Consider the following 25,293-nt stretch of genomic DNA (forward strand, 5'->3'; position numbering starts at 1 on the left):
TAATGATTAAAAATCTGAGTTGTGTTTTTAAAGTTGCATTTAAGTCTCTTATTTAAACCAGAAGGTTTTTGTTTTGAACAGTAATGAACTTCTGTTGTTTTCATATTATGGTGTTGCATGACTCCGCTCCAGCAGAGGGCGCTGTGATGGCCGTGTTGCGGAAAGTGCCTCCACTGTATGAGATGATAGCTCAGTAAGTGGTGTGTATGTTGAGTGTAGTTGAGCGAGATGTGTGGCAGGCGTCCTCCGGTCCGAAGGGGGGCGCTGCATGCTGTAAACAAGAAGAACCGGGAGGCTGGGGAAGCGAAGAAGAGACAGTATGTGGGAGGTGTGAGTGTAGCCGACGACCGGGACAGTAGCAAAAGGAAAAACTCTGTCAACTTCCAACTGTAAGCTGGCGCTATTAAAAGTAAACTTCCAGCCACCTTCGTGCCACCGTGTGATTCATGTACAAGGCGTATGAAGGAGTTAACCCCGAAGTAGAGTTCACTTCGGCCCTGGAGGAAGAGCTCCCCTGTGTCCTCCGACCACGGTCAGAAGACTGAGCAGGAAAGGTTAACACTGGCGACCACGAAGGGACTTCTACGCCTTGTTGGACGAGTGGTGAGCTTTGAATAAGAGAGATAGTAGCTGCTAGCAATAAAGCCGAGAGACTGCATTAGCCCGTGGCTGAACAACTGCAAGATGGACGCCGCCGCTCGTCACTCCCGTAAAAACTATGGGCTTGAAACAGATTATTCCAACCCGTTCATGACATTGGATGTGTCCTGCGAGGGTGCAGAGTGTAGAAAAGCTACTGAAGATGTGGCGGTGAGGAAATGTGAACATTACAACCCTTTTCTGTGTGACGAACGCTGTTTCGGCTCGTACGCCAAAGGAGGGGACATGCTCGCACCGCAATACGGCCCCGCTCAACCACAGGCTAGCTCTACCAACCCATTCGTTGCTGCTGAATGTCAAGGTTATGCCCATGGGGGGGATGCAGACGACGGGACGCATTACTACCCAGCCCCCACGTTTCAAACGAAAGATAATTGTATCTCCAACCCATTCGCTCCTGCTCATGTACGAAGCTTTGTACACAGCACGCCGGCCCCATTTAACCCTGTGGCATTTCCCGCCGTGCAATGTACCCCTAAGCTGGATGGAACTATAAGCTACAGGCAAACCCCTGCACGGCCCCAACCCCGATTAAAAGCCAATAAAACCCGTTTCATGTTGCAGCAGCCTTTGTCCGACAGTGAGGAGGATGGAGATCCTAGGGAGAGGGTCCCCACTTTGCGTCCGGGACAATACGACGGCACCACACCATGGAAAGAATTTCTGCACCGGTTTGAGAGCTGCGCCGAAGCGAACTACTGGTCCGAAAAAACGATGACAGTGCAGTTGAAATTCTGCCTGGTTGGCGCAGCAGGGGCCATTGTCCACAGAAATCCTCGCTCTTCCAGGTGGGGCTACCGCCGCCTGGTGGACGAACTGGAAACTGCATATGGTCCATCCTCTGATCATGCTGCTGCGGTGGCAGTAGAACTAAGGCAGCGAGTACGAAAACATGGAGAGGCCCTGCATGCATTCAGAGATGATATTTATGGGAAAGTGACGGTGGCTTATGGCGACAGGGCAGAAGTTGAACAGGACTCTATCGCTGTCGAAGTTTTCACAAATGGGCTGGGTGATGCAGAAATAGTCCAGAAACTATTAGAGCAACGACCAGCCACACTCGCCCGTGCATATGAAATAGCTCATGCTCATGAAACCACCAAAAGGGCTGCAGCTTATGTCACCAGTGCCATGCAGCCAGGAGCCCGCAGCATGATTGAACGACGGCCCAGAACTGCTGTGGTCAGAGCAAATGACAAACATGAAAGAGTTATCAAAACTACACCTGTAATCAGTTCTTCACCGAATTGGTTTGCCACACACACACCCTCGGCCTTTAATAACCGCAAAAATTCTACAAAAGGGAAAGTCCGCTGCCATAACTGTCAAGGTTGGGGTCATATCCAGAAGCAGTGCCCTTCTCCCCACAAGACCACCAAAGATTTGACATCCAGCAGCTCCCCCTGTGACACCCAAGAACCTACTGTGCTCCACCTGAAAGACCAAAGCCAAGAAATGAGTATCCACATGCAAATCTACGAAGTGGAGGTGTGTGCTGTGTTGGACAGTGGGGCGCGGAGAAATGTGCTGCCGCTGCGCTACTATAATTCCATCCACCCTGACGTGAGACCTCAACTGTATCCATCAAATGTTGAGACTTTACTTGGGGTGGGACCTGTAGATGTGCCAGTGCTGGGTGAGGCCCAGATACCTGTCCACATCAACAACCGTCAGGTGGATGTGGATTTTCTTGTAGCAGAGATAGCAGGGTTAGAAGTGCTGCTGGGCCATCCCTTCCTCGCACAAGCTGAAGCCCGTCTTGATTTCGGCAGACACCGCATCACCCTGTTTGGTGAAGAAGTGCCCTACTACCAACCTGAATCTAACCCGAAGTCGCATGCAGTGAAAATATCCAGAACTGTGGTGGTGGAACCAGGACAGGAGTATGTTGTGAGGGGCAGCATGCATCTAAGTGGGACAGCCCGCAGCGACATGATACTTAGCCCTACTAAAGGTTTTATTGAGAAGCACAAAGTGCTCCTCGCTAGAGTCTTAGTTCATCCCCAGACGTCCAAAACGGTCCCCCTTCGCCTCTTTAATCCTGGCAATAAAGCTGTGACCATTAAAGAAGGATCCCTGGCTGGTCTCCTCCAGCCAGCTGAGGCCCTGCAGCCTCCCTGTGCCTCCCCAGCCGCAGACTCGCCAGTCAGCTCTCCGGTGGTTCCTCTGCACCTAGAGGAGTTCTATACTCAGAGCTCTAAAGACCTCAATGATGGGGAACGCCTCCAACTTAAATGTTTGCTTTCTACTTATGGACAGGTGTTCTCTACTGGGCCTGCTGACCTGGGCCGGACCAACCTCGTCCAGCACGATATTGTACTTCGTCCAGGTGCCCCGATCAAACAACATCCACGTAAAATGGCGAAAGAGAAGCAGCAATACGCTGACCAGCAGATACACGACAGTCTGCAGAATGGTCTCGCCCAACGCAGCCACAGCAGCTGGGCCTCGCCCATAATTATGGTACGTAAGAAGGATGGGACATATCGGCTCTGCATTGATTATAGGGCTCTCAATGAGCGAACCATACCGGATGCGTATCCCCTGCCCTGCATCCAGGATACGCTGGATACACTGTCTACTGCCAGATGGTTCAGCACGTTGGACCTTACCTCGGGTTACTGGCAGGTGGAGCTGACGCCAAGAGCACGCAAAGCAACTGCATTCTGTGCCAGGACGGGCCTCTTCGAGTGGAATGTCATGCCGTTTGGGTTGTGTAACGCCCCGGCGACATTCCAGCGGCTGATGGACCGCATCCTGGTTGGCATGCAGTGGGAGACCTGTTTAGTCTACCTGGATGACATCATCGTCCTGGCGAGGGATGTGCCAGAGATGCTGCGGCGGCTTGGCCAGGTGTTTTACAGACTCCAACAAGCTAACCTGAAACTAAAACCTGCCAAATGCTGCCTTTTCCGCCGGGAGGTGGCCTACCTAGGTCACATAGTGTCTGAACATGGTGTAGCTACGGACCCCAGCAAGGTCCAAAAAGTCCAAATGTGGCCCACGCCGTCATCCATTCAGGAGGTTCGACGTTTCATTGGCTTGGCCTCATACTATCGGCGATTTGTGAAAGACTTTGCATCCATTGCTGAACCCCTTCACAACCTAACTAAGAAAAATGCTCGTTTCCAGTGGCATGCTGAGCACCAGGCTGCTTTCGACGAATTAAAGAGTCTCCTCATCTCAGCCCCCATTCTCGGCTATCCCCTGGACTGCGGTGAAATGGTACTCGATACTGATGCAAGTGACACCGGCATCGGCGCTGTACTGTCGCAAAGGCAGGAGGGTGTGGAACGAGTGTTGGCTTATGGCAGTCGCAAGTTGGCAAAGCCTGAACAAAACTACTGCACAACAAGACGTGAACTTCTGGCTATAGTGGATTTCACATCCCATTTTCGTCAGTATCTCCTCGGCCGGCCGTTTAAGGTGCGTACGGACCACAGCAGTCTGCGCTGGCTGACCAAAATGAGAGAGCCAGAAGGACAGTTAGCTCGATGGCTTGAGAAACTGGCTGAATATGACTTTGAGATTATCCACCGTCCGGGTCGACAGCACACTAATGCCGACAGCCTCTCCAGGAGACCCTGCCGCCAGTCCTGCCCATGTAAAGTGCAGGAACTCTCAACATCATCCAAACCCATCAACCATCAGGCTGTCCAGTGTGAGTTGAACTCTGACATCAGTTCCCTGTTGCTGAGTTCAGTGGGGGAGGAGGACCAACCATCCACCACAGAGGTTTGTCCAGTGGGGGTAAGTCAAAACACCCTTACAACAGATACAAAGACTTTAGACCAAAACATTTCCACTGATACAGATAGAATGCATCACAATGTTCAAACTGATGGGTGCACTTTGAAATTGACTGAGAAAATATATGTGGCTAAGACTCTTGACACGACTTTGTTTCATGGCTGGACCATGGGGGAGTTGAGCCAGGCCCAGGATGCTGATGTGGACATTGCACCCATACGCAGCTGGATGAAGGCTAGTGATAAACGCCCCCCGTGGCCTGTTGTCTCGCCATGCAGCCCAGCCACTAAGACATACTGGACTCAATGGAAACGACTCTACTTCAGAGATGGAGTTCTGGTCCGTCGGTTCTATTGCCTTGATGACACCCAATTCTACCCACAAATTGTGCTGCCACGTAAACTACAACTTGATGTGATGAGACAGATGCATGAGGGGCCAGTGGGTGGACATTTTGGTGTAGAGCGGACCCTGACCAGATTAAGAACCCGGTATTACTGGTACCACATGAGGGAGGATGTTGCCCTCTGGTGTAAAACCTGTACCAGTTGTGCATCAAGGGCTCGACCCCAGAAGACACCGCAGGCTCCTATGGGAACAGTCCAGGTAGGAGCCCCTATGGAACGCATTGCACTGGACATTATGGGTCCACTGAATGAGACTGAGCGTGGAAACCGCTATGTGCTTGTGATACAAGATTACTTCACAAAGTGGACTGAAGCATTTCCTATTCCGAACGAGCGAGCTGTGACAGTTGCAGGTATCGTTGCTAGTGAGTGGGTGTGCCGCTATGGAATCCCTCAAGCGCTACACAGTGACCAGGGACGCAATTTCGAGTCTGAGGTGTTTCAAGGGATGTGCAGTTTGTTTGGGATAGACAAGACTCACACGACACCATTCAGGCCGCAGTCAGACGGTCAGGTCGAGCGTTTCAACGCCACCCTCCAAAAGATCCTGGCTACTACAGCAGCACGCTGTCATTGGGATTGGGACCTGATGATTCCTTATGCTGTGATGGCGTACCGGTCAACCAAACATAGTGCGACAGGTTTCTCTCCAAACTTTATGATGTTAGGCCGAGAAGTAAGTGAACCAGTGGACCTCGTCGCAGGTTTGCCCCCTGATTCGGAACACCAGCTCACTGCTCCAGAATATGTGCAGCAGATGCGGGAACGGTTGGAGCTGGCCCACCAAATTGCTAGAGAAGCCCTGAGGGACTCGGTCACACGTGCAAAGAGACAGTATGACAAAAACTGCTGCCACACACAGTATAAAATTGGAGACCCTGTGTGGTATCTCATTAAAGGAACACGTCATGTCAAGAATAAAGTCAAAAAGTTCCTCCCATCATATGAAGGCCCATTCTTCATCCTAGGCCAACTGGATGATCTAGTTTACCGGATACAAAAGAACCCAAGGTCCAAGGTGAAAGTCGTCCACCATGACCAGCTAAAGCATTACCGCAGCCGGGAGCCTCTGGACAACGTGTGGGTCCTGGAGCAAAGTCAACACTGGGAACCTACTGAGGTTCCACCACCAACCTTAGAGGAGGACTCTGCAGATGGTGACCTGGATTTACAGGGTTTGTTTGCTGATGCAACCAGTGGAGGCGCTGGCTGTTCTCTGCTGCCTACCTCAACTGCAAAGGATCCCAATCTGGGTGTGTTTGTCCCATCATCCCCTTCCCATGTCAACCATGAGGATGGTGGGGGTGTGGTGGGATATTCACCTCCTCTGGGCCCGCCGGTTCGACGATCCAGGCGCCGGCGTAGAGCACCAGACCGGTTCGGCACATGGATAGTTCCAAGTAGGACCATGGACTCAGTTTAAGGTTCCAGAAGTTAGTTGAACCTGTCCAACAAGGCCACATGTGTCTGTTCTCTTTATTACTGTTCAGTTGTTCGAACTGCAAAGAAAATTTAACAGCAGAGCAAACGGTTTATCTCGTAAGACATGTTTTGCCGTATGTTTCTCATACCTGATGGAGTTCAGTTAGTGTCCTGCCCGGTCGTCATGTATGTTGCTGAGTAATTCCTCTCCTCCCCTGTTGCATGTAAAGCTTAATTTTGCACATGAGGTACACCTTAAATGAGCTAATTATGTCACTGGCTAATTATGGTTTGATGCTACGCCTCACCTATATGCATGAATGATTGTCACAGTAATCTCTTGTTTGCGATGGGGATTGTGTATCGGTTTTATGCATTGTAAAGCTGGAGTGGAATTATTGCTTAATTGCCATCCAGAGTGGGGGTAGTGTTGCGGAAAGTGCCTCCACTGTATGAGATGATAGCTCAGTAAGTGGTGTGTATGTTGAGTGTAGTTGAGCGAGATGTGTGGCAGGCATCCTCCGGTCCGAAGGGGGGCGCTGCATGCTGTAAACAAGAAGAACCGGGAGGCTGGGGAAGCGAAGAAGAGACAGTATGTGGGAGGTGTGAGTGTAGCCGACGACCGGGGCAGTAGCAAAAGGAAAAACTCTGTCAACTTCCAACTGTAAGCTGGCGCTATTAAAAGTAAACTTCCAGCCACCTTCGTGCCACCGTGTGATTCATGTACAAGGCGTATGAAGGAGTTAACCCCGAAGTAGAGTTCACTTCGGCCCTGGAGGAAGAGCTCCCCTGTGTCCTCCGACCACGGTCAGAAGACTGAGCAGGAAAGGTTAACAGCCGAGTGGGTAAGGCGTTGGATTCGGAATCCGATAGGGCGGCGTTTCCCAATTCCGGTTCTCAGGCCTCCTTGCCCTGCATGTTTTAGGTGTTTCCCTTCTGCTACACACCTGGATTGAATCTATGGGTGATCAACAGGTTTCTGCAGCACTTGATGGTCATGCAATCATTTGAATCAGCTGCTCTGGAATAGAGGCACATCTAAAACATGCAGAGCAGGGAGGCCTGAGGACCGGAATTGGGAAACTCTGCGATAGGGTTTAAAAGTTTGAGCAAGTTCAAACTCAGCTCACAGCGAAAGAAGCAGATTATCATAAAAACAAACATCTAAAATGATGTTTAATGTTGAGATTCTGCATCAACTTGATTGACCTTCTTGTAGAAATTTATGATTATTCACAATGCAATGATGGAGTAAATCCATCCATCCATTTTCTGTTCACCCTTGTCCCTAATGGGGTCGGGAGGGTTGCTGGTGCCTATCTCCAGCTACGTTCCGGGCGAGAGGCGGGGTACACCCTGGACAGGTCGCCAGTCTGTCGCAGGGCAACACAGAGACATACAGGACAAACAACCATGCACACACACACTCACACCTAGGGAGAATTTAGAGAAACCAATTGACCTGACAGTCATGTTTTTGGACTGTGGGAGGAAGCCGGAGTACCCGGAGAGAACCCACGCATGCACAGGGAGAACATGCAAACTCCATGCAGAAAGACCCCGGCCGGGAATCGAACCCAGGACCTTCTTGCTGCAAGGCAACAGTGCTACCAACTGCGCCACTGTGCAGCCCCTGATGGAGTAAATAAAATGTACAAATGAATGTGACCTGTTTAGCAGAACTTCTTGTTTTATGCAGAATATTTTTATTTCACAACAGAATAATATGGATTTCTCTACAGGCTCAGAGAAAACCTTTCTTTCATCTGGCATGAAAATTTAATGATATGTAATCATTATTGTAATGAAAAGATGAAGTTATAACTACACAGTTGGTGACATTTTATTTATTTTATGTGACTCTGAACTGAAAGATTTTTTTAATCCTTGTGTCACAATAGTAATTTTCCTCAGTGAGAAAAAGATGCCGTCATTTGTAAAATACCTGCTGCAAACAGAAGCGTCAGCTGTTTAAAAACCACATAATTTTATGGACTGTGCAGAGTAACGATTCCTGGAGGGCTTTGTTTAAAGGAAGCACTTATAAAAAGGTTGATGGGTCTTTAATAATAGTGGAAAAAGCTTAAAGCATTTAAAGTAAGAACTGGATGTGAAACTGCAGTCATGACGGAGTAATCTGTAGCTTTTAGAGGATCAACATGTGCAGAACAATGGCTGCTTCATCAAGCTGACCTGTAATTATGACTAATTCTGCTTCCAGCTTATCTCCATCAGATAATACGTTTATGCAAACAGCACACAGAAAATCCAGCATTTTGACTTTTGCTTCACAGATTTAACCTCTGAACTCCTTCTGCTCATCTGTTTAAACAGTGAAATATTAGATTGTTTTTAACAATCTGCAGAATAGTTCAGGATGAAAATTAATTATTGCTTTATATTATTCTGGTTTGTGGTGCAAAAATATTAGACTATTTGAAATTTCTCTGTGAGTTTGCTTAAATTTCCTCCCAACAAAAAGTTTCATCAGGTTGGATTAAATCAGATAAACTGTTTAAAAACATCCCAACAGACCCAAGTTCTCATTTTTTCCTCTGGCTGAGACGGTCTAACCTGCGTTTGGTTTCTGCACCTCAACCGCCAGTTCCAGTCATTCACCAGTTTATGGACAACATGATAGAAAAGTTTTCTGTTTTTCTATAAAGATCGTTGCACACCGTCAAGTTTGGCATCTTGGAGCAGAGCTCTGCATGCATGTCTCGGTGAGGAGGAATGTTGCACGTAAATTGCATTTTTCTTTTTACTTGATAACTGTGTGTTGATCATACAGAGTCTGTGAAGTCTCATGTCATTTTTCTGAGCTGACAACTTTTCAACAAACCCTGAAGCCAATGTGATACTTTTGCCTCTTCTTCCACCTTCATTTTTATAAAACAGTCGCCTTCCTTCTGTTTTAGTTAAAACTGAATGAAACCTGTTGATTTGTTTGTTAACATGAATGAAATTTACCAAAATAGCAGCTGGAATTATGTTTCCTGCATACTTAAACTTTAACAACTAACAGCATCCAAAACCACATTTGACAGAGTGAAACGTGAGTTTACAGATGCAGAAAACTGGATGGCGATGCTCAAAATATCGATGTTGACATTCATCATGCTGTAGAAAAACTAACATGCTTATAAATCAGGCAAAAACTGAACTGAGTCCGACTGTAATACATTAACAACACGTGACTTTATTTACTGCAAAAACACAAAATCTCAAGTGTTTTTTCTAGTGAAAATATCTTAGTGCATTTGAAATAAGACACAATTAACTTTGAAGTAACTTTTCAGTAAGAGTTTGTTTTAAGTCAATAATTTCTAAATATTTATAAAATGTTCTGGGTTCAATGGTAGATTATTTCACTTACAACATGGGAAATATGAAATAATGTGCTAATGAAACAAGAATCTTTTCATTAAGGAGATTTTGACCTAAAACAAACTCCTGTCATTCCAAAAAGTTACTTGTAAATTAGTTTTTATTTTATTTTAAGTGTACTAAGATATTTTCACTAGAAACTAGACCAAAAATATTTGGTAGGATTTTGTGTTTTTGCAGTGTTGGAGCTTCAGAGGGAGAAACAAGTTTAGCTTAGTTAAAAAAAAGTTTCATTTAAGTAATTAAGTTTATTGTAAACAAAGATTAATAAAAATATTTCAAACAGACAAAGATCAGCCTGCAGAATCTCATTCTAACAGAAACTGGAATAATAACAGATGTAACGTTCAGTTCGACTCAGTGTGAGTTTAGATTCTTGACCAACCTTTGGCTTTCCTCCTCCTCTTCCTCCTCCTCTTCCTCCCGGACCTTCTGCTCACGTCACCATCTGACCGCTGCATGCTCCTGCTGCAGGTCTCCTGCACCGGTGCCATCGCTTCTCCTTCTGATCGACACGCAACAAGAAAAACCTCCAAACTGTTTGGCAGAGAGGATGACTTCTCTCCCCGCCGCTCTGCTGCTGCTGGAGGCTTTAGCAGGCAGTGACATCATGAGGAGGAGGAGGAGGAGAAGGAGGAGGAGGAGGAAGTGGAGGTCACAACATTTTTGTTTTCAAATCTAAGAGCAGAAATCCATGTTTTCTCCTTCTTTTGTTTAGTTCAAAGTTTCTGTCCTTTAAAGTTTTGTTCTGTTGCTTTGTGAGCAGCTTTCAGTTGCTTGAAACGTCCTTCAAGAACAAACAATAGTAAAAAGTCTCTTCTCTGCTCTGTTTGTGTTTTTGATGCAGAATTTCAGCTGCTTCATCCAGATTTAAAGTCGCAGCCAGTCGCTGCTGATCATCAGCAAAACAAAAGCCGTTGTTCTTTCTGCAGCATGTAGAAAAACCCAACAAACATTTAGGACCAGCTTCCTAGAAACAAATGTATCAACAAATTCACCAATGTCTTTTCTACACTGTTGGGCACGGTGGTGGAGGGATGGTGACTCAGGGATGCTTTTGTTTCCATGTTAAGGAAATGTTGGGCACATATTTCTAAAGATATTATCTCAGACATGGCAGGATGTTATTCACTTCTTTTATGATTTACATCTTGCTTTTAAAGTTTTCTTGAGTGAAAAAAATTAACCTGACAACAACAGATTTCATTTTCATACTGCAATACCTTCATTTTGAACAACTTTCCTAAACATTTTTTAACTTAACTTGCTTCCCGTATTAATAGAAATAATGCAAAACTCCACAGAAATATCCTCCATATGTGCAGCTAGAAAACTCTTTAAAATCCAGATCAACATTTTAATGAAGATTTAACAGAAGAGTCGAATTCCTAATTTTTATTTTATTTGTTTGACTGTATAACCATTTTTTGTATAATCATGTCACATTTCAGCTTGTATTTAATTAGTCACAGAGAAATAAAATCATATTTCAACTATTAGAAGTATCAGATAATATTGGACAAAAATGTAAAGTTTCTCCCACTGTGCAGCATTAAAGAAGCAAAACTTATTAAACTGTGAAAACGTCACAAAATATTCAAACGTCTGATGAAGAAGATGAAAACTAGCCTTCCTCATTTTCAGCAATGATTTCAATTAACAAATAGACCAATAAAAAGTTAATTTTTATAGCTTCATTTATGGATAATCTTTTTGAGTTAGGTTCCAGACATGTAAGTTTAAGATGATGTAAGTTTGCAGCAGGTGAAATGTGGGACAGGAAAATATTTTCAATCCTTAAAACTTTTACATTTTTTAAATTTGTTGGTAATAATTTTCTAAGTCGGTGTAAAGTTTTTGAAAATACATGTAGACTATCTAGTTTTTTCACCCTGATAAATGACACAATATGTGACACCAGACTATTTTCTCCTCTATTTGCATAATAATACGTGTTTTGCATAATCCTCTCTCCTTGTTCTTCGCTCCTTCGCCGCTTAATCCCCGTCAATCATCTTCAACAAGTGGATCATCTGATAGAGCAACTTGTATTTGCATTTTTATTTACTTGTGTTTTATTGATAAATTGATTTTTAACCTTTTAAAAAACTTATCTTCTTTTCATTTTTAAATATTTATCTAGTTATTTAACTGTTTGTTTTGTGTCACTAATTCATGAAGTTATGCAGAAAAGTCTTTACAGATGATTCTATGCATATTTTGGATCAATTTCACAAAAGAAGTCACTACCAGGAATTTATTTTACTTTAATTTCTTTTATTTTTATTTGGCTATTATTCATTTTTATTGTTTCTTTTTCCACATCATTTTAATTTTAATATTTTCTGTATGTTTTTTTCTTTGCACCATTGCTGGACATTAAAGCGTAAATGAGGCCAGGGTCGTTCTGAGTTATTGTCCTGGTAACTCGGCTGTGAAACATGCAGGAAAATCTCGCAGCAGACTCTCCCGATGCGACGCCGGGGGAATCAGAGGAAGCTGGCGATAAAGTCAGATGTTCTCACATATGAAGCACCTGGACGTTTCCACGGTGTGCAACCATTTCATGTAATGTGGTAAAAAAAACAATATGCACTGTATCTCCTCCTGCCGCTTCCTGACATTCAAACTCAGATAAAGTAGATAAGATCACGCAGACACAACACAGAGGTTATTACTGCATCTGATGGGAAACACAGATTTCACAGATTGTTCAGCCTGTGGCTAAAACCCCGCAGGGCACAGGGAATGAGGTGTTGTATGAAATGAGCTCAGCGTCCCATCAAATCGCTCTTCGATGTTCTCCTCAGGCCAGACATTACGGAGCGCCGCTGTAAGAACCTTCTGCAGCCTTCAGGCGAACTTCCTGCCGCTTTGTCAAGCAGGTTTGGCTGCAACTGGCTGCATGAGAGCATGAACTGATCCCAAGTTTCTCACTGTTTGCTTTGAGTTTCTGTCCAGATTTTGGTTTTTCAAATACATTTTGAAGAATTTGAAGTGATTCTATCATCATTTAAAATGTTTTATTCCATAGGGAAATGGGGAAGGATGTGTTTATTTATTCTCTTGGTTTCATTCAGATTTAAGAAATCACTTACCATAACTATGCAGACGATACAGAGCTTTACCTTATAACACCAAACATGGAGAAGCAGCATCCAGCATTTGGAATAAACTTTAAAAAAAACTGCAAAACTGATGAAACGCTGAGTTCCTTTAAATCAAGGTTAAAATCCCTCAACTTAAAAGTTTTTAGACTTAAAAGCAATTAAAAACCCTTAGACTTAAATAACTTTAAAGTGCTTTTCATACTTAAAAACCCTTAAATCAGAACCTGATTTTGATTTATGAATAATTTGTTTAGATTTAAATCAAAAAATTTTGTTTAGCGTTGTCTTTAAATGATAACAAGAACATTTATTAATATATCTGATGTATATTTTGATGACATTTGACAAAATGCCATGTTTGTCTCTTGTTTCATAATTGGTTATCATGTTTTTATCTTGCAAAGTGCTTTGATCTTTCTTATTTTAGTCAAGATCACAAATTAACTTATCAGCTCCAAATCTGTCTCTCTGTATTTTCCCCAGTTTTTGGTTTTATTGGTTTTAATGTGTTAAAAAAAAAACAACAACAAATAAGTTTTCTGGTCTCACTGAGCATCAACTCTGTATTTTAGGCTTTGCCTTAATTTCCTTTTGGTTTGTTTCTAACTGTCTGTCATGCATTTAATGTTAACCTTTTGAGACGTTTTGGGCTCATTGGGTTGGATATTAAAGAAATTCCAGTATTTTCTGTTTAAACACTTAAACATTTCCACCAGTCTCTGCATGCCAGTTGCATTGTGTCTTTTTGTGTTTGAGGCTGGAGCCCTAAAGTCAGCCACCCTTCACTGAACAGGCGTTGAGTTTAATTACGCCGTGAGAAAGTGACACCGTGATTAAGTTGATTAGATTTCATGAGTTTCTGAAAGGCGAACCGAATGGCTGATTAAGTATTTACTGTTGGTTTCCTCCCTGACAGACCGGCAGATCAAATCTCACCTCCCAGCGGGGCTCACTGTGTGGAGCAATCCACCATCGGGTCACTGTGACCCGGGCGTCCGGCTGTCACTTTTAATCATGTTTACTTCAGATGAGCCAACATAAAAATTCAGGGATTTATGCATAAACCAAACAGAAGAGCGTAAAGAAATATGATCAGCCTGGAAATATTAATGCACAAGTTGGAACAATGACTCAATGTTAGGAGGATTACAGGTTATTGATGATCTACTGGAAATGGCGACATCTAGTGGTGACATTGTGTCATGTTGAGATTTTGTTGGTGTTTATTTAGCAAAAATGTGAAAGTTTTGAACGTAAAAGTTTTTAGCCATCTACGAGTTTCTGTAGGTCAATCAGTCATATTCAGTGAAAATTTACAAAGTGTTTTTATTTCTTTGCCAGATGAATCCTTACCTCCTGTGCTCCTCTTACCTAAAACACATTAGCTGCCAAAACTTTCAGCTACGTAAATAAATCTGCTATTCCCCCAGTTCGTTACATGCAGGAAATAAATAAAAATAAGCAGCAAAAAGCATCAATGTAAATCTGGAAATTTCACCTTGTAGTGCAATTTCATGTAGCAAAACCAAAAGTGAAATAGCCAAATATCAAAGTGAGGGAGACACATATACCTAAAACACAGATATGGATCCTCAAGAGAGACTCACTGCATACATTGAGCAAAACTTGCTGTGGCTCTTTCTGTGTGAAATAAATAAAGTTTGTCCTTAAATCAATGTGTAAATGTGTCTCTGAATCCCAATGGAGCATCGTTGGGTGACATCAAGATCAGATGTGTTCCCTTGATGTCACATCTTTTAAAAACACCACCGTTCAGTTTTAAATTCTCAAAAATTGTGAACTGAACGAATGGATGTGTTCATCTGCACAACACTGCAGATCTACAAGCAGCTACATTAAAAAGGTCTCGAGGAAAATAAACCAGCAGCTAAATTTATGTTGCAACACTGGACAAATCTAATTTCACAGGTCTGCAGGAGGTCAAGTGTTGGATAAATTGTATTTTTAGTAATTATCAAATATTCGTTGTATCATGTAGCTTTGTAGTAACATTTAGATAATGTTTATTTATATGCTTTTTCTCTTTTTCCTCTATTCTAAGTAATGTCTCTGTGTGTTGAATAATTATGATTCCTTTCTGTGACCTCTTTGAGAAAGAGAGCAGTGAAGCCTTCATGGAGATAGCGGAGACAACTCTGTCTGCTCTCCTGTGGTACTCGACGCCGTGTCTGGTACTCGACTGGAGCAGAAAGATTTAGAGTGTAGATAACATGTGTCTAAATAGTAAATGTCAATAGCGCTGCAACAATGTGATAAATTGTTTCCCCCCTCCCTTTGAGAGTTAAAGCGCTCAGTGTAAGAGGGTCCCCTAAAAAAGCAATAAAATAGAGGGAGCGGGAGATGTGTTTTCAGAGCGGTTGGAGATTTGTAACTGAAAGCATCTCTCTGTCTGCTCTCCTCGCGAGTACAAAAAGAATTTAACTCTTTTGTCTTTCCTGTGTTTTGTTTAATAGGTATTTAGACCTAACATCAAGACAAAAATTGAAGTTTATCAGGAGTGTCTTATGTAATTCTGGAGAAGATAAAATATTTGATTTCCCTTTCAGTTATAAAGACCACATTCTCCTTAAATGTAATCATAGTAAAGTCTGACAAGAATGTATTGGGAAACTTCGACATGAGCTAAACATATTGTTTTTAAAATCCTCAAAATAAGGAACCAAGAATTTATATCACTCAGTAAATATTTAAACTATTGTAAATGAGGAGACAAAGGTCAGATTTAAAGCCCTGCTGTTGATTCTACAGGCTATAAAAAGTTGATATTCCATCTTCCTGCTCTTAAACAAACCTTGAAGCTGGGAGGAAAAAACATCTGCTGAAGGTGAAAGCTGATTGGCTGCAGCCTCTCTGCCCTGACACGTCATTCATAGATCAGAGCTCAACCCAGTTTCTGTTTTCAGGAAGTGAAACTCACACAGTCGCTGTGGCTGAGAGCAGAAATGGAGCAGAATCAGCTGGACCAAGAAACTTTCTCCTGTTCGATCTGCCTGGATCTACTGAAGGATCCGGTGACGATTCCCTGTGGACACAGTTACTGTATGAACTGTATTAACAGCTTCTGGGATGAAGGTGAGCAGAAGAAGAACTATCACTGTCCTCAATGCAGAGAGACATTCACACCGAGGCCTGTTTTAAAGAAAAACACCATGCTAGCAGCTTTAGTGGAGCAGCTGAAGAAGACTGGACTCCAAGCTACTGCTGCTGATCACTGCTATGCTGGACCTGAAGATGTGGCCTGTGATTTCTGCACTGGAAGAAAACTGAAAGCCATCAAGTCCTGTTTAGTCTGTCTGGCCTCTTACTGTGAGAAACACCTTCAGCCTCATTATGATGTGGCTCCTTTAAAGAAACACAAGCTGGTGGAGCCGTCCAAGAACCTCCAGGAGAACATCTGCTCTAAGCATGATGAGGTGATGAAGATGTTCTGCCGCACTGATCAGAAGTGTATTTGTTATCTCTGCTCTGTGGATGAACATAAAGGTCATGACACAGTGTCAGCTGCAGCAGAAAGGACTGAGAGGCAGAGAGAGCTGGAGGAGAGACGAGGAAACATCCAGCAGAGAATCCAGGACAGAGAGAAAGATGTGAAGCTGCTTCAACAGGAGGTGGAGGCCATCAATCACTCTGCTGATAAAACAGTGGAGGACAGTGAGAAGATCTTCACTGAGCTGATCCGTCTCCTCCAGAAAAGAAGCTCTGATGTGAAGCAGCAGATCAGATCCCAGCAGGAAACTGAAGTGAGTCGAGTCAAAGATGTTCAGGAGAAGCTGGAGCAGGAGATCACTGAGCTGAAGAGGAAAGACGCTGAGCTGGAGCAGCTCTCACACACAGAGGATCACAACCAGTTTCTCCTCAACTACCCCTCACTGCCAGCACTCAGTGAGTCTACACACTCATCCAGCATCAACATCCGTCCTCTGAGACACTTTGAGGACGTGGCAGCAGCTGTGTCAGAGCTCAGAGAGAAACTACAGGACGTCCTGAGAGACTCATGGACAAACATCTCACTGATGGTCACTGAGGTGGATGTTCTACTGTCAGAACCAGAACCAGGACCAGAACCAACGACAAGGGCTGGATTCTTAAAATATTCATGTGAAATCACAATGGATCCAAACACAGCTCACACAATGCTGGTTCTGTCAGAGGGGAACAGGAAGGTGACAAGGATGAATCAACCTCAGTCTTATTCAAGTCATCCAGACAGATTCACTCATTATTCTCAGGTTCTGAGTAAAGAGAGTTTAACTGGACATTGTTACTGGGAGGTGGAGTGGAGAGGGAGTGAAATTTATGTAGCAGTTGCATACAACAATATCAGCAGAACAGGAGATGGGAATGAATGTATATTTGGATTTAATGACAAATCTTGGACTGTAAATTGTAACAGTTCCATATTTGGTCACAACAACATCTGGACCTCCATCTCAGGTCCAGTTTCCTCCAGAGTCGGAGTGTACCTGGATCACAGAGCAGGTATTCTGTCCTTCTACAGCGTCTCTGAATCCATGACTCTGATCCACAGAGTCCAGACCAGATTCACTGAGCCGCTACATGTTGGAGTTTTAGTTGGTAAAGAAAGTTCTGCAAAGTTCTGTAAACCCAAATAGATGGAATCCAGTTCAGTGAGTTCGATTCAGATTTTTATTTCTACAACAGATAATTTTTTTGACCTGTGTTGTTTTCTGTCTATATAGAACACATTTCCTTTTCATTTGATTTTATAAAGCCATCTGTCAGTGCAGTGAGAAATACCATGTTGCACAAAACCTCTGCTCTCTGGACCACAGAGCAGTTATTCTGTCCTACAGCGCCTCTGATTCTCCTACAGTCCAGACCAGATTCACTCAGCCGCTGCAGGCTGGGATCACACTTCATAGATCCACAGGAAGCGCTGCTTTGATCGTTAAGCATAATTAGGAAGCTGGTAGTCATTAAAAAATGATTTAATTAGGTTTTCTTATGAATTTAGAAAGAGTGGAATATATATAGTTTTATTATTCTGGGATTTATTGAAAGATTTGCTGTCAGTTCACACAATTGGCCACTAGAGGTCACTGTCTTGTCTTTGCTTATTGTAAAATGTGTTTATAATCTTTTTGTAACATTAATGCTCATTTCCTCTTAGTAGAAACAAAATGTTCTTTTCCACATATTGATAAAACACATTTTTTATTTTTACATTTTGGTCACTTTTACTTAGTTTTACAGAAAATTGTATTTTTGAAATTGTTTTTGCAACCTTTGAAATGCAAAAGAAAATTATGTTTAAAACTCCAAATTATTTTTTTGTTCTTGTGATGATTTTACCAATAAATGAATTCAGTTTTTATTAATTTACTTTATGTTTGCAGTGGGATCAGTTTGGATTTGCGTTTCTTCAGCTACAAATGAAAATTTTAATCTGTATTGTAGAAAACAAACATGCACCATATAGAGTGTGAAAGGTGTTTTACTTTACAAATCTAAAACATGTTGAAGTTAGTTTTTCGTTATAATTAATCACATTATTTACATACTTTTCTTCTTTTTTATTAATAGTCACATTAATGCTTAATAATGCTTTTTTAAGAATTGGCAAAGTTTTGGTACTTTTTTGTGATTTAAATATTTTGTAATTATACATAATAATGATTTTTATTAAGGTATGGCTTGAGTGGAAAATATAAACTTCAGGATTACTAGTCAACCTGCTTTTATTTTGAAGAAAAATATTCGGTGTTTCGTTTTTCTCTGTCATACAGAAACTTGATAACCTTCAAGAGAAATATTTAAAAGGAGATATTTTTTATTCGAACGATTCTTTTTAATGATTTCACCAATAGACATTTTGTTTGATTATTATTTAAATGTTAAATAAACGTCTAAATTACATCCCGTCGTTTTAGAGGCAGGACTCAATGTTTTGACGCTGAAGGCTCGCTGTGGATTAACTTTCAAAATAAAATGCTTGATTAAGTCGTTCTTGTTACATTGTTCTTTATTTACTTAAATATAAATAAATGTATTTATTTATTTTAATAGGTATAAAATATTTTTCCCATAATAGATTAGTACTTTATTTATATAATTTGCTAATTTATTATTTATAAATAAATGCATTTCTATATCTATTTTAAAGCTATTCAATTGTACGTTCAGCTTCACTTATTTACTTTTTTATTAAAAGGTGCACAGTAATTTCTCCCATTATACATTCTGCTTTATTTACATATAAATAAAAAAAATTATAAATTATTTTCTTAAAAAAGTATAAATGATTGTAGGAAGTAGCATAGAAAGAGGAAAGTAAAAACCAATAAAGATGAAAAAAGAGGAAAAGAGGATGGAGAGAAAGAATATTGTGTATTTAACCTTAGTGTGCGTGTATTATGACGTAATCGTCCCTCTGGGGTTAAATACATTTTGTTTTAATTTAACTGAAGACAGATGAAAGAAGAAAGAGGAGAATAAAATGAAACTGAGAGGATCCTGTCCAAAGCTTTCTGCTTTTATTTCGAAGGGCTGATACTGTACTTCCGGGTGTCGGAGCTTTAACTTGCCTCACTTGTTTTTGAAAACCGAGCAGCTGAGCGGAGCACTGCGGATCGCTGCAGTCCTGCTCCGTCCTCTCCGGTTCCCCCACACCGACCCTCTCCTCCTCCTCCAGCCGCCGACAGCGCCTCATCCCTCCGTCTGCGGAGGAGCGCAGGAAGACCGATGCGCCGCGAGTGACCGCCTCTGCGGGGTTGCCCTTGACTCGGGGAGGACTTGGACGGGGCTGATGGAGGTGACATTGTGACGGAGCTGGAGCGCCGGGGATGCTGGCCGGGTCCTGGTCGGAGCAGCAGCAGCAGCAGCAGAGTCCCCGCTGAGGCTCAGGGGAGGTTGGGGTGGAAGTAGGGAGGCCTGAGTGGTCTCCACCTCCGGATCAGATCCAGCCAGACACAAGGCAAGTGTGCATGAGCAGATAAACAAAAGCCACCCCAAGCTGGTGCGTCTGCACTGCAGATAAGCTGCAAGCTTCCTCTTCTAAACATGACGGGCAGCTGTGGTCTCGGACTGTGAGTTTTTGGGTTGTAGAAGCGATGGCCGAACACGAGGAAGCGGAGTCTCTCAGGAAGGAGGACGAGGAACCGGCCGCCAACCTCAAATCCAAAAGTCTGCCCGTCTTAAACGAAGCAGCTCCCCAGGAGAAAACCTTACTGGACAGCTCGACCCGCTTGTCCATAGCAGCCGAAGAGAGCTCCGAGTTCATCCAGCTGCCGGCCCGGACCGAGTCTTTCCAGGCCGAGTCCCCAACCAGAAGCACCTACCTGCCAAAGCCCGGGAAGTCGGCTCTGAACAGGCCGAGCTCCTACCTGGACAACCCGGAGGTCCGGAGGAGTAAGTCCAGACTGGCTCAGATCCGCCTGCCGAGCAGGAAGTACCTGCGGCTCATCCTGCAGGACTCGCGCTGCTTCCTGTTCTGCATGTGCTACCTGACCTTCATCCAGTCGCTCATGGTGTCCGGCTACCTCAGCAGCGTCATCACCACCATCGAGAAGCGCTACAGCCTCCGCAGCTCGGAGTCGGGCCTCCTGGTCAGCTGCTTCGACATTGGGAGCCTCGTGGTTGTGGTCTTCATCAGCTACTTTGGCGGTCGGGGTCAAAGGCCACGCTGGTTGGCGGTTGGCGGGATCTTCATCGCCGTGGGCGCCGCTCTCTTCTCCTTACCTCACTTCATCTCCCCGGCCTACCAGATCCAGGAGCTGAACTCTTCCTCGGCCAACGAGGGGCTGTGCATGAACAGCAACGCCAGCGGCAGGGTTGACATCACTTCCTGTCCTAGGGACCAGGACGGAAACGAGCACCGCCTGTATGTGGCGCTGTTCGTCATCGCGCAGATCCTGGTGGGGATGGGGTCCACGCCCATCTACACGCTGGGTCCCACGTACCTGGACGACAACGTGAAGAAGGAGAACGCGTCGCTCTATCTGGGTAAGGTTGCTTATCGCCTGGCCGTTGCCTTCCTTCGCAACTCCACTCAAAACAAAATTCCTGCTTCCAGAACAGTCTGGCTTTTCTCCCCTTGACTCGAATTGTCTCTGGTCGGGTTTTTCACCGGGCCAATCAGCATCAAAAGGAGAAGCTCGGAATGATGACGTCAATTTGCTGCTGTTTTAAAATTGTAGCTTTAGCAATGGCAGCGGAGGAAGTAACGAAGCTTCCAAATATTGAATTAACATTTAACACCTGCATCCTTCGGATCGGCCCTTCTCTAGCAGTGTAGAATGGTTGCTTACAGCAGAGTCAACTTCCGGTGACCTTCATTGCTACGAAATGGCGCATTTACAAAGGCCACGGGATTTAAAACTGCACCACAGCCGGGGTTTCTCAACAGCTTAGAGTCCAGACCCTCTGCACCAAGAGGCGCTGATCTTAATGCATTTTACTTGTTTTATTTAGAAGCCCAACTGCTCCAATATGTGGAGTTTCATTGGAGGTTTTACACCAGCTATCCCTCCCCAATATGGAGGCACAATGCCGTTCAGTCTCAGCTTACTTACTTTAACATGATTCCCAGTCGACATTGACTTGTATCCCACAGTATTTAAAAGTAGTTCAACCTCACTGTCTGTTCACACAAATTAATCTCCCGGCGCCATGTTTAATTCCTAACAGGAAGTCGTGGTTCTTTTGAAGCATTGTGATTGGCTGACAGGTTTTAGCTTGGTGCTACACTGGCCCCTGTAGGTTTGGCATGTTTAAAACAACGCTCAGTAGCGTCATTCAGCAGGTTGGTGTGGATGAACACTTTTCTTAAACCGATCAGGTGCGGACGAGATTATTTAATATTATTATTTTTATTTTAAGCCCAAGTCAATTCGCTTTCTCCCATTGACTTGGGTGCCTCTGGTAGATTTTATCCCGGGCCAATCAGCGAACAGAAGGAGAAGTTTTGAACGATGACGTTGATTTTCTGCATCCTATCTGCAGGGATTTACTCCTATTTTCTGCAGCAGGGTCCAGCTCTGATTTCAGGTGGGTTTAGAAAGCTCTTTGTTTCCTCTAAAATTTGCTCCACAAAGTTCTGCAGCTACTGTAAGCACATTCACATTCTACCCCAGAAATTCTCACCCCAGTAGCCTCAAACAAACTCTGCGGTAATTAAAGCAGCTAATGGGAGCAGGGTTCATGAAGGAGGCCGAGGGAGGTGGAGCGAACAGGGAGGTCTGCTGTGCTTCTCCTGTAGTCAGGGGCAAACATCTGAAATCCCATCAGAGGGTTGGACTCAGCTGGAACTACATGTTCTTTTGGAAATGACCAGAATAGTAACAAGGCTGAGTAAAGTCCGCAGGAATGGTCGAATTTATTTAATCCTGACCTGAAGTGGATATAATGCGTAAATGTATGTGAATGAGGAAATGCAAATGTTTGTTCTTAAGAGATTATCAAACAGCAGAATCTAACTTTCTGTGACTTCAGAAGCATTTCTAGGCGTCTACAATCCTCTTCGATTCTCAAATAGAGGGAAAGTAGAAACAGTAAATCACGTTATGAACTATGAACAGACTATTGCAGTTTTAAACCTGACCTGCTGATTCTAACTTCAGACTTGTTTCATCTGAAATTGTGCTAAATAAAGAAAGTTGCTATATCTACAGCAGGGTGACTAATGTTAGCTGCAAATGTTCAAACATGACCTGATATAATAAATAAATAAACCTTTGCTTATTTATTTTTTCCTTAACATCCCAGTTGTTTTGTGTGTTTTTGCTATATTTTAATATTTACTAACTTATTATTATTTTATTAATTATTCGGCTTGCTTTCATTTTTAAATATCGTTGTTCTTTCTTTTGTGCACATCGACAATAAAATGAATTCTGATTCTGATCTTTCAGTCAAACTTCTCTCTGAGCCGATCAATAGAGGACGGTGTTGAGTTTTAAACCTTCGCTGAGGTAAATAAGATCAGCTTTACAAATAAATATCGACCGATCTCCAAAAATCAAGAAGATTTTATTTATTGAGAACAGACAGGAAGTGCAGCTTCTACGTCATTTTCTAATCACTTAAACAATGCTAGTTTTTTCAGATGAATCTTTCTTATAATTTTACCTTCAGAAACCCCGACGTTTTTAAAAGCATTGTTGTAAACAGAAGCAGCGCTTTGAAAACTTGGTGGTTCTGTTCATATCGGCCTGTCAGGGTCGGGAACTGGACCTGAGCTTTTACTGATTCTGTAAAAAGATACAGTCTGGAAATGGAACGTGTTTGTGCTTTCAGACCTTTTTCTCTGTTTCTGTCTAAATATTGAAGAAAAATGAACTAAAAGTAAAAAAACTTTGGTGTATTAATGATGCTTTCGTGTTTTTATCAGCGGTTCATTTAGTTTAGTATGTAAAAAAATGAAAAAGCTTTTCAGAGCAGCATGTCGGGTGTTTCGAGCTCTGGCTGCTGATAATAACTGTCCAGATTTACACCGTAGAGATTATTTGTTTTTAATTTTTACAATTATTCAACATTAATCTGAATGTAGGCTGTAAAGAGGAGCTGATTGTTTTAATATGGCAGCAGCAGAACGGGCTTAGCAGGGAGGTGCTGCGCTGTAATCCTGTTGTATTTCAAGCTAAATGTGTCACAGAACAGGCATTTCATTAAGACCCCAGAAACTGTGTCAGCCCAGAACAGCAGAAAAAATCCTGTGCATCCGCTTTAAACGTCAGGGAACGCAGCACGGAAAGTAAGGACTGAACGCATCGCAAGTTTTCATAGTTAACTTATTTCTAAAGGTGATATTGACGTGAAATTTTCACCAAAAGTTGGTAAAAACCCAAGTAATCGATATATAGAAAGTAACCAAAACAAATGCATTCAGAAATTAACCCTTTAATGCCAAATGTATCATTTTTGATATCTTATATCTCTAATAAAGTATTTTCCTTTTTAGGTTTTTTGGTAAAGGTTGTTAAATAAGTATAAGTAGTCAGATTTAGTCTGAAAGTCTGATGTATTAATTATAACAGAAACAAATTTAGAAAACAATTTGAGTCAAAAATGGTTTATTTTGTATAATGAAACACATTCAATACTTAATTTAAAAGAAAAATCTGAATATTCTGATAATTGTTTCATGTTATCAGGTTTCAAAGGGTTAAGTTATGTGAAAATGACAAATTATTGAACTGACTTGGTTTCTTTCTTGGGTTATTACCAACATGTCATGTCAATAACACCTTTTTAAATATGTTTACTCTAAAAATGATGATGTGTTCAATACTTATTTTACCTGCTGCTTCATGTTTTACATCTAAAAACTGAAGTACCAACATTTTGTTACTAAATTTTCTGCAGCAATTTTGACAAGTTCTGGTTATCATCGTAACTATTTGTTCTGAAATTTGCAGGATTTTAAGTCCAAAATGTTGTGATTTAAAGAAAAATAACAGATATGCATGAAAAGTGAGGCTGTTGGAAAGTGTCTGGCTGGTTTAGATGATAAACTCTGCTAGTAAATCTCAAAACACTTTCAGAGAAGTTCTAGAGGAGAGCGGACCTGACATTATTTGAAAATGAAATTATGTATTAGTCTTTAAACTTGTGCAGACAGAGAGGAGAGTCGCTCTACCCGCCATGTTGGCCGGCTCCCAGAATGTTTTGTCTTCCTTGATCCATTCGGCCCGTTTCCGTTCAGCTGCTTTTGTGGCCGGTGAATGCCAGAGTTTTTGTCTCCGTTTGACAATCGGCGGCTGCTGGACGTCGCAGAGAGCTGCTGCAGACAGTTTGGCTCCAGAAACGCGTCGGTTAGGCTAACGGCTGCTGACAGCTTCTCCTGTTCCTGGAACGGAGCTGAAAATCAGCTTTTAGTTTCTCATTTCACATCCGAGTTCTGTAGCTTTTCATATTATGAAATCAATATTTAACCCAAAGTTTAATTATGAATGCATTTTCCTCAGTAGATAACCTCCAGATTGCTGCCACATTAATTGGTTGACTGATTGATTGGGCCGATTATTTGCTATTTTTAAATAATCTGCTAGAAAAAGCCGATGAAGTAAAATTTTCAGAGTTAAATTTTAATTCAAAAGGAGACACAGAATAAACTCGTTAGCATATTTCTCAGTTTATTCCCATTTCATAGAAGCTTTTTTAAAGGTTTTACTTCACTAATGGGACAATTTGGGCTTTTTTAATATGTCGTTATTTATTACGCTTCACCTCTGAATTTGTAACTGTGCAGACTTAGCAAGGATCAGTGGTTAAGTCCTAAGTGCCTTGTCTTGTACATATCTAATTTTCTTAATAAATAACATTTTTTAGACTGCACTATGTTTAAACAGATATTTGATCAGGTTATATCAACAGCAGCTCATTTAGAGCCTTGGGTTCTCCAGTCAGCAGGAATTCGGTTTTGCTGCCACTCTTTTGGTTTTTCATGCATTTTGTGAATTTGCTGGATGTGTTTTAAATGGTGGAACCTCTTTGCAGCTTTTACAGAGTTATTGTTTTATATCTGATGCATTGCATGAGTGGAAACCTGAAGTGTGTCTGAAATCGACACAAAGAGC

At 42.5% G+C, this 25,293-nt stretch overlaps 3 protein-coding genes across 4 annotated transcripts in view; all 3 read left to right on the top strand.

Annotated features, from left to right (window-relative positions):
* The first annotated feature begins 684 nt into the window (after positions 1-684).
* Positions 685-6,240, top strand: LOC114146396 (uncharacterized). The gene has a single exon (XM_028020384.1). The coding sequence runs from the start codon at positions 685-687 to the stop codon at positions 6,238-6,240; it is 5,556 nt and encodes a 1,851-aa protein (XP_027876185.1).
* Positions 6,241-15,667: 9,427 nt separating this feature from the next.
* LOC114146272 (tripartite motif-containing protein 16-like) lies at positions 15,668-17,443 on the top strand. The gene has a single exon (XM_028020211.1). The coding sequence runs from the start codon at positions 15,700-15,702 to the stop codon at positions 17,368-17,370; it is 1,671 nt and encodes a 556-aa protein (XP_027876012.1). The 5' UTR covers positions 15,668-15,699; the 3' UTR covers positions 17,371-17,443.
* Positions 17,444-19,215: 1,772 nt separating this feature from the next.
* Positions 19,216-25,293, top strand: part of LOC114146253 (solute carrier organic anion transporter family member 5A1-like) — a 34,500-nt gene continuing 28,422 nt past the window's right edge. The window contains exons 1-2 of one of the 2 annotated variants that reach the window (XM_028020178.1): positions 20,620-20,719; positions 21,642-21,763. In XM_028020178.1, the coding sequence (XP_027875979.1) occupies positions 21,688-21,763 (76 nt within the window). In that variant the 5' untranslated portion in view covers positions 20,620-20,719; positions 21,642-21,687. Of the gene's footprint in view, positions 20,720-21,641; positions 21,764-25,293 lie in introns of both variants that reach the window. The other variant, XM_028020177.1, reaches the window with a different exon arrangement.

This window comes from Xiphophorus couchianus, chromosome 6 (assembly GCF_001444195.1).
Source record: "Xiphophorus couchianus chromosome 6, X_couchianus-1.0, whole genome shotgun sequence".
In the NCBI taxonomy this organism is placed as follows: Eukaryota; Metazoa; Chordata; class Actinopteri; order Cyprinodontiformes; family Poeciliidae; genus Xiphophorus; species Xiphophorus couchianus.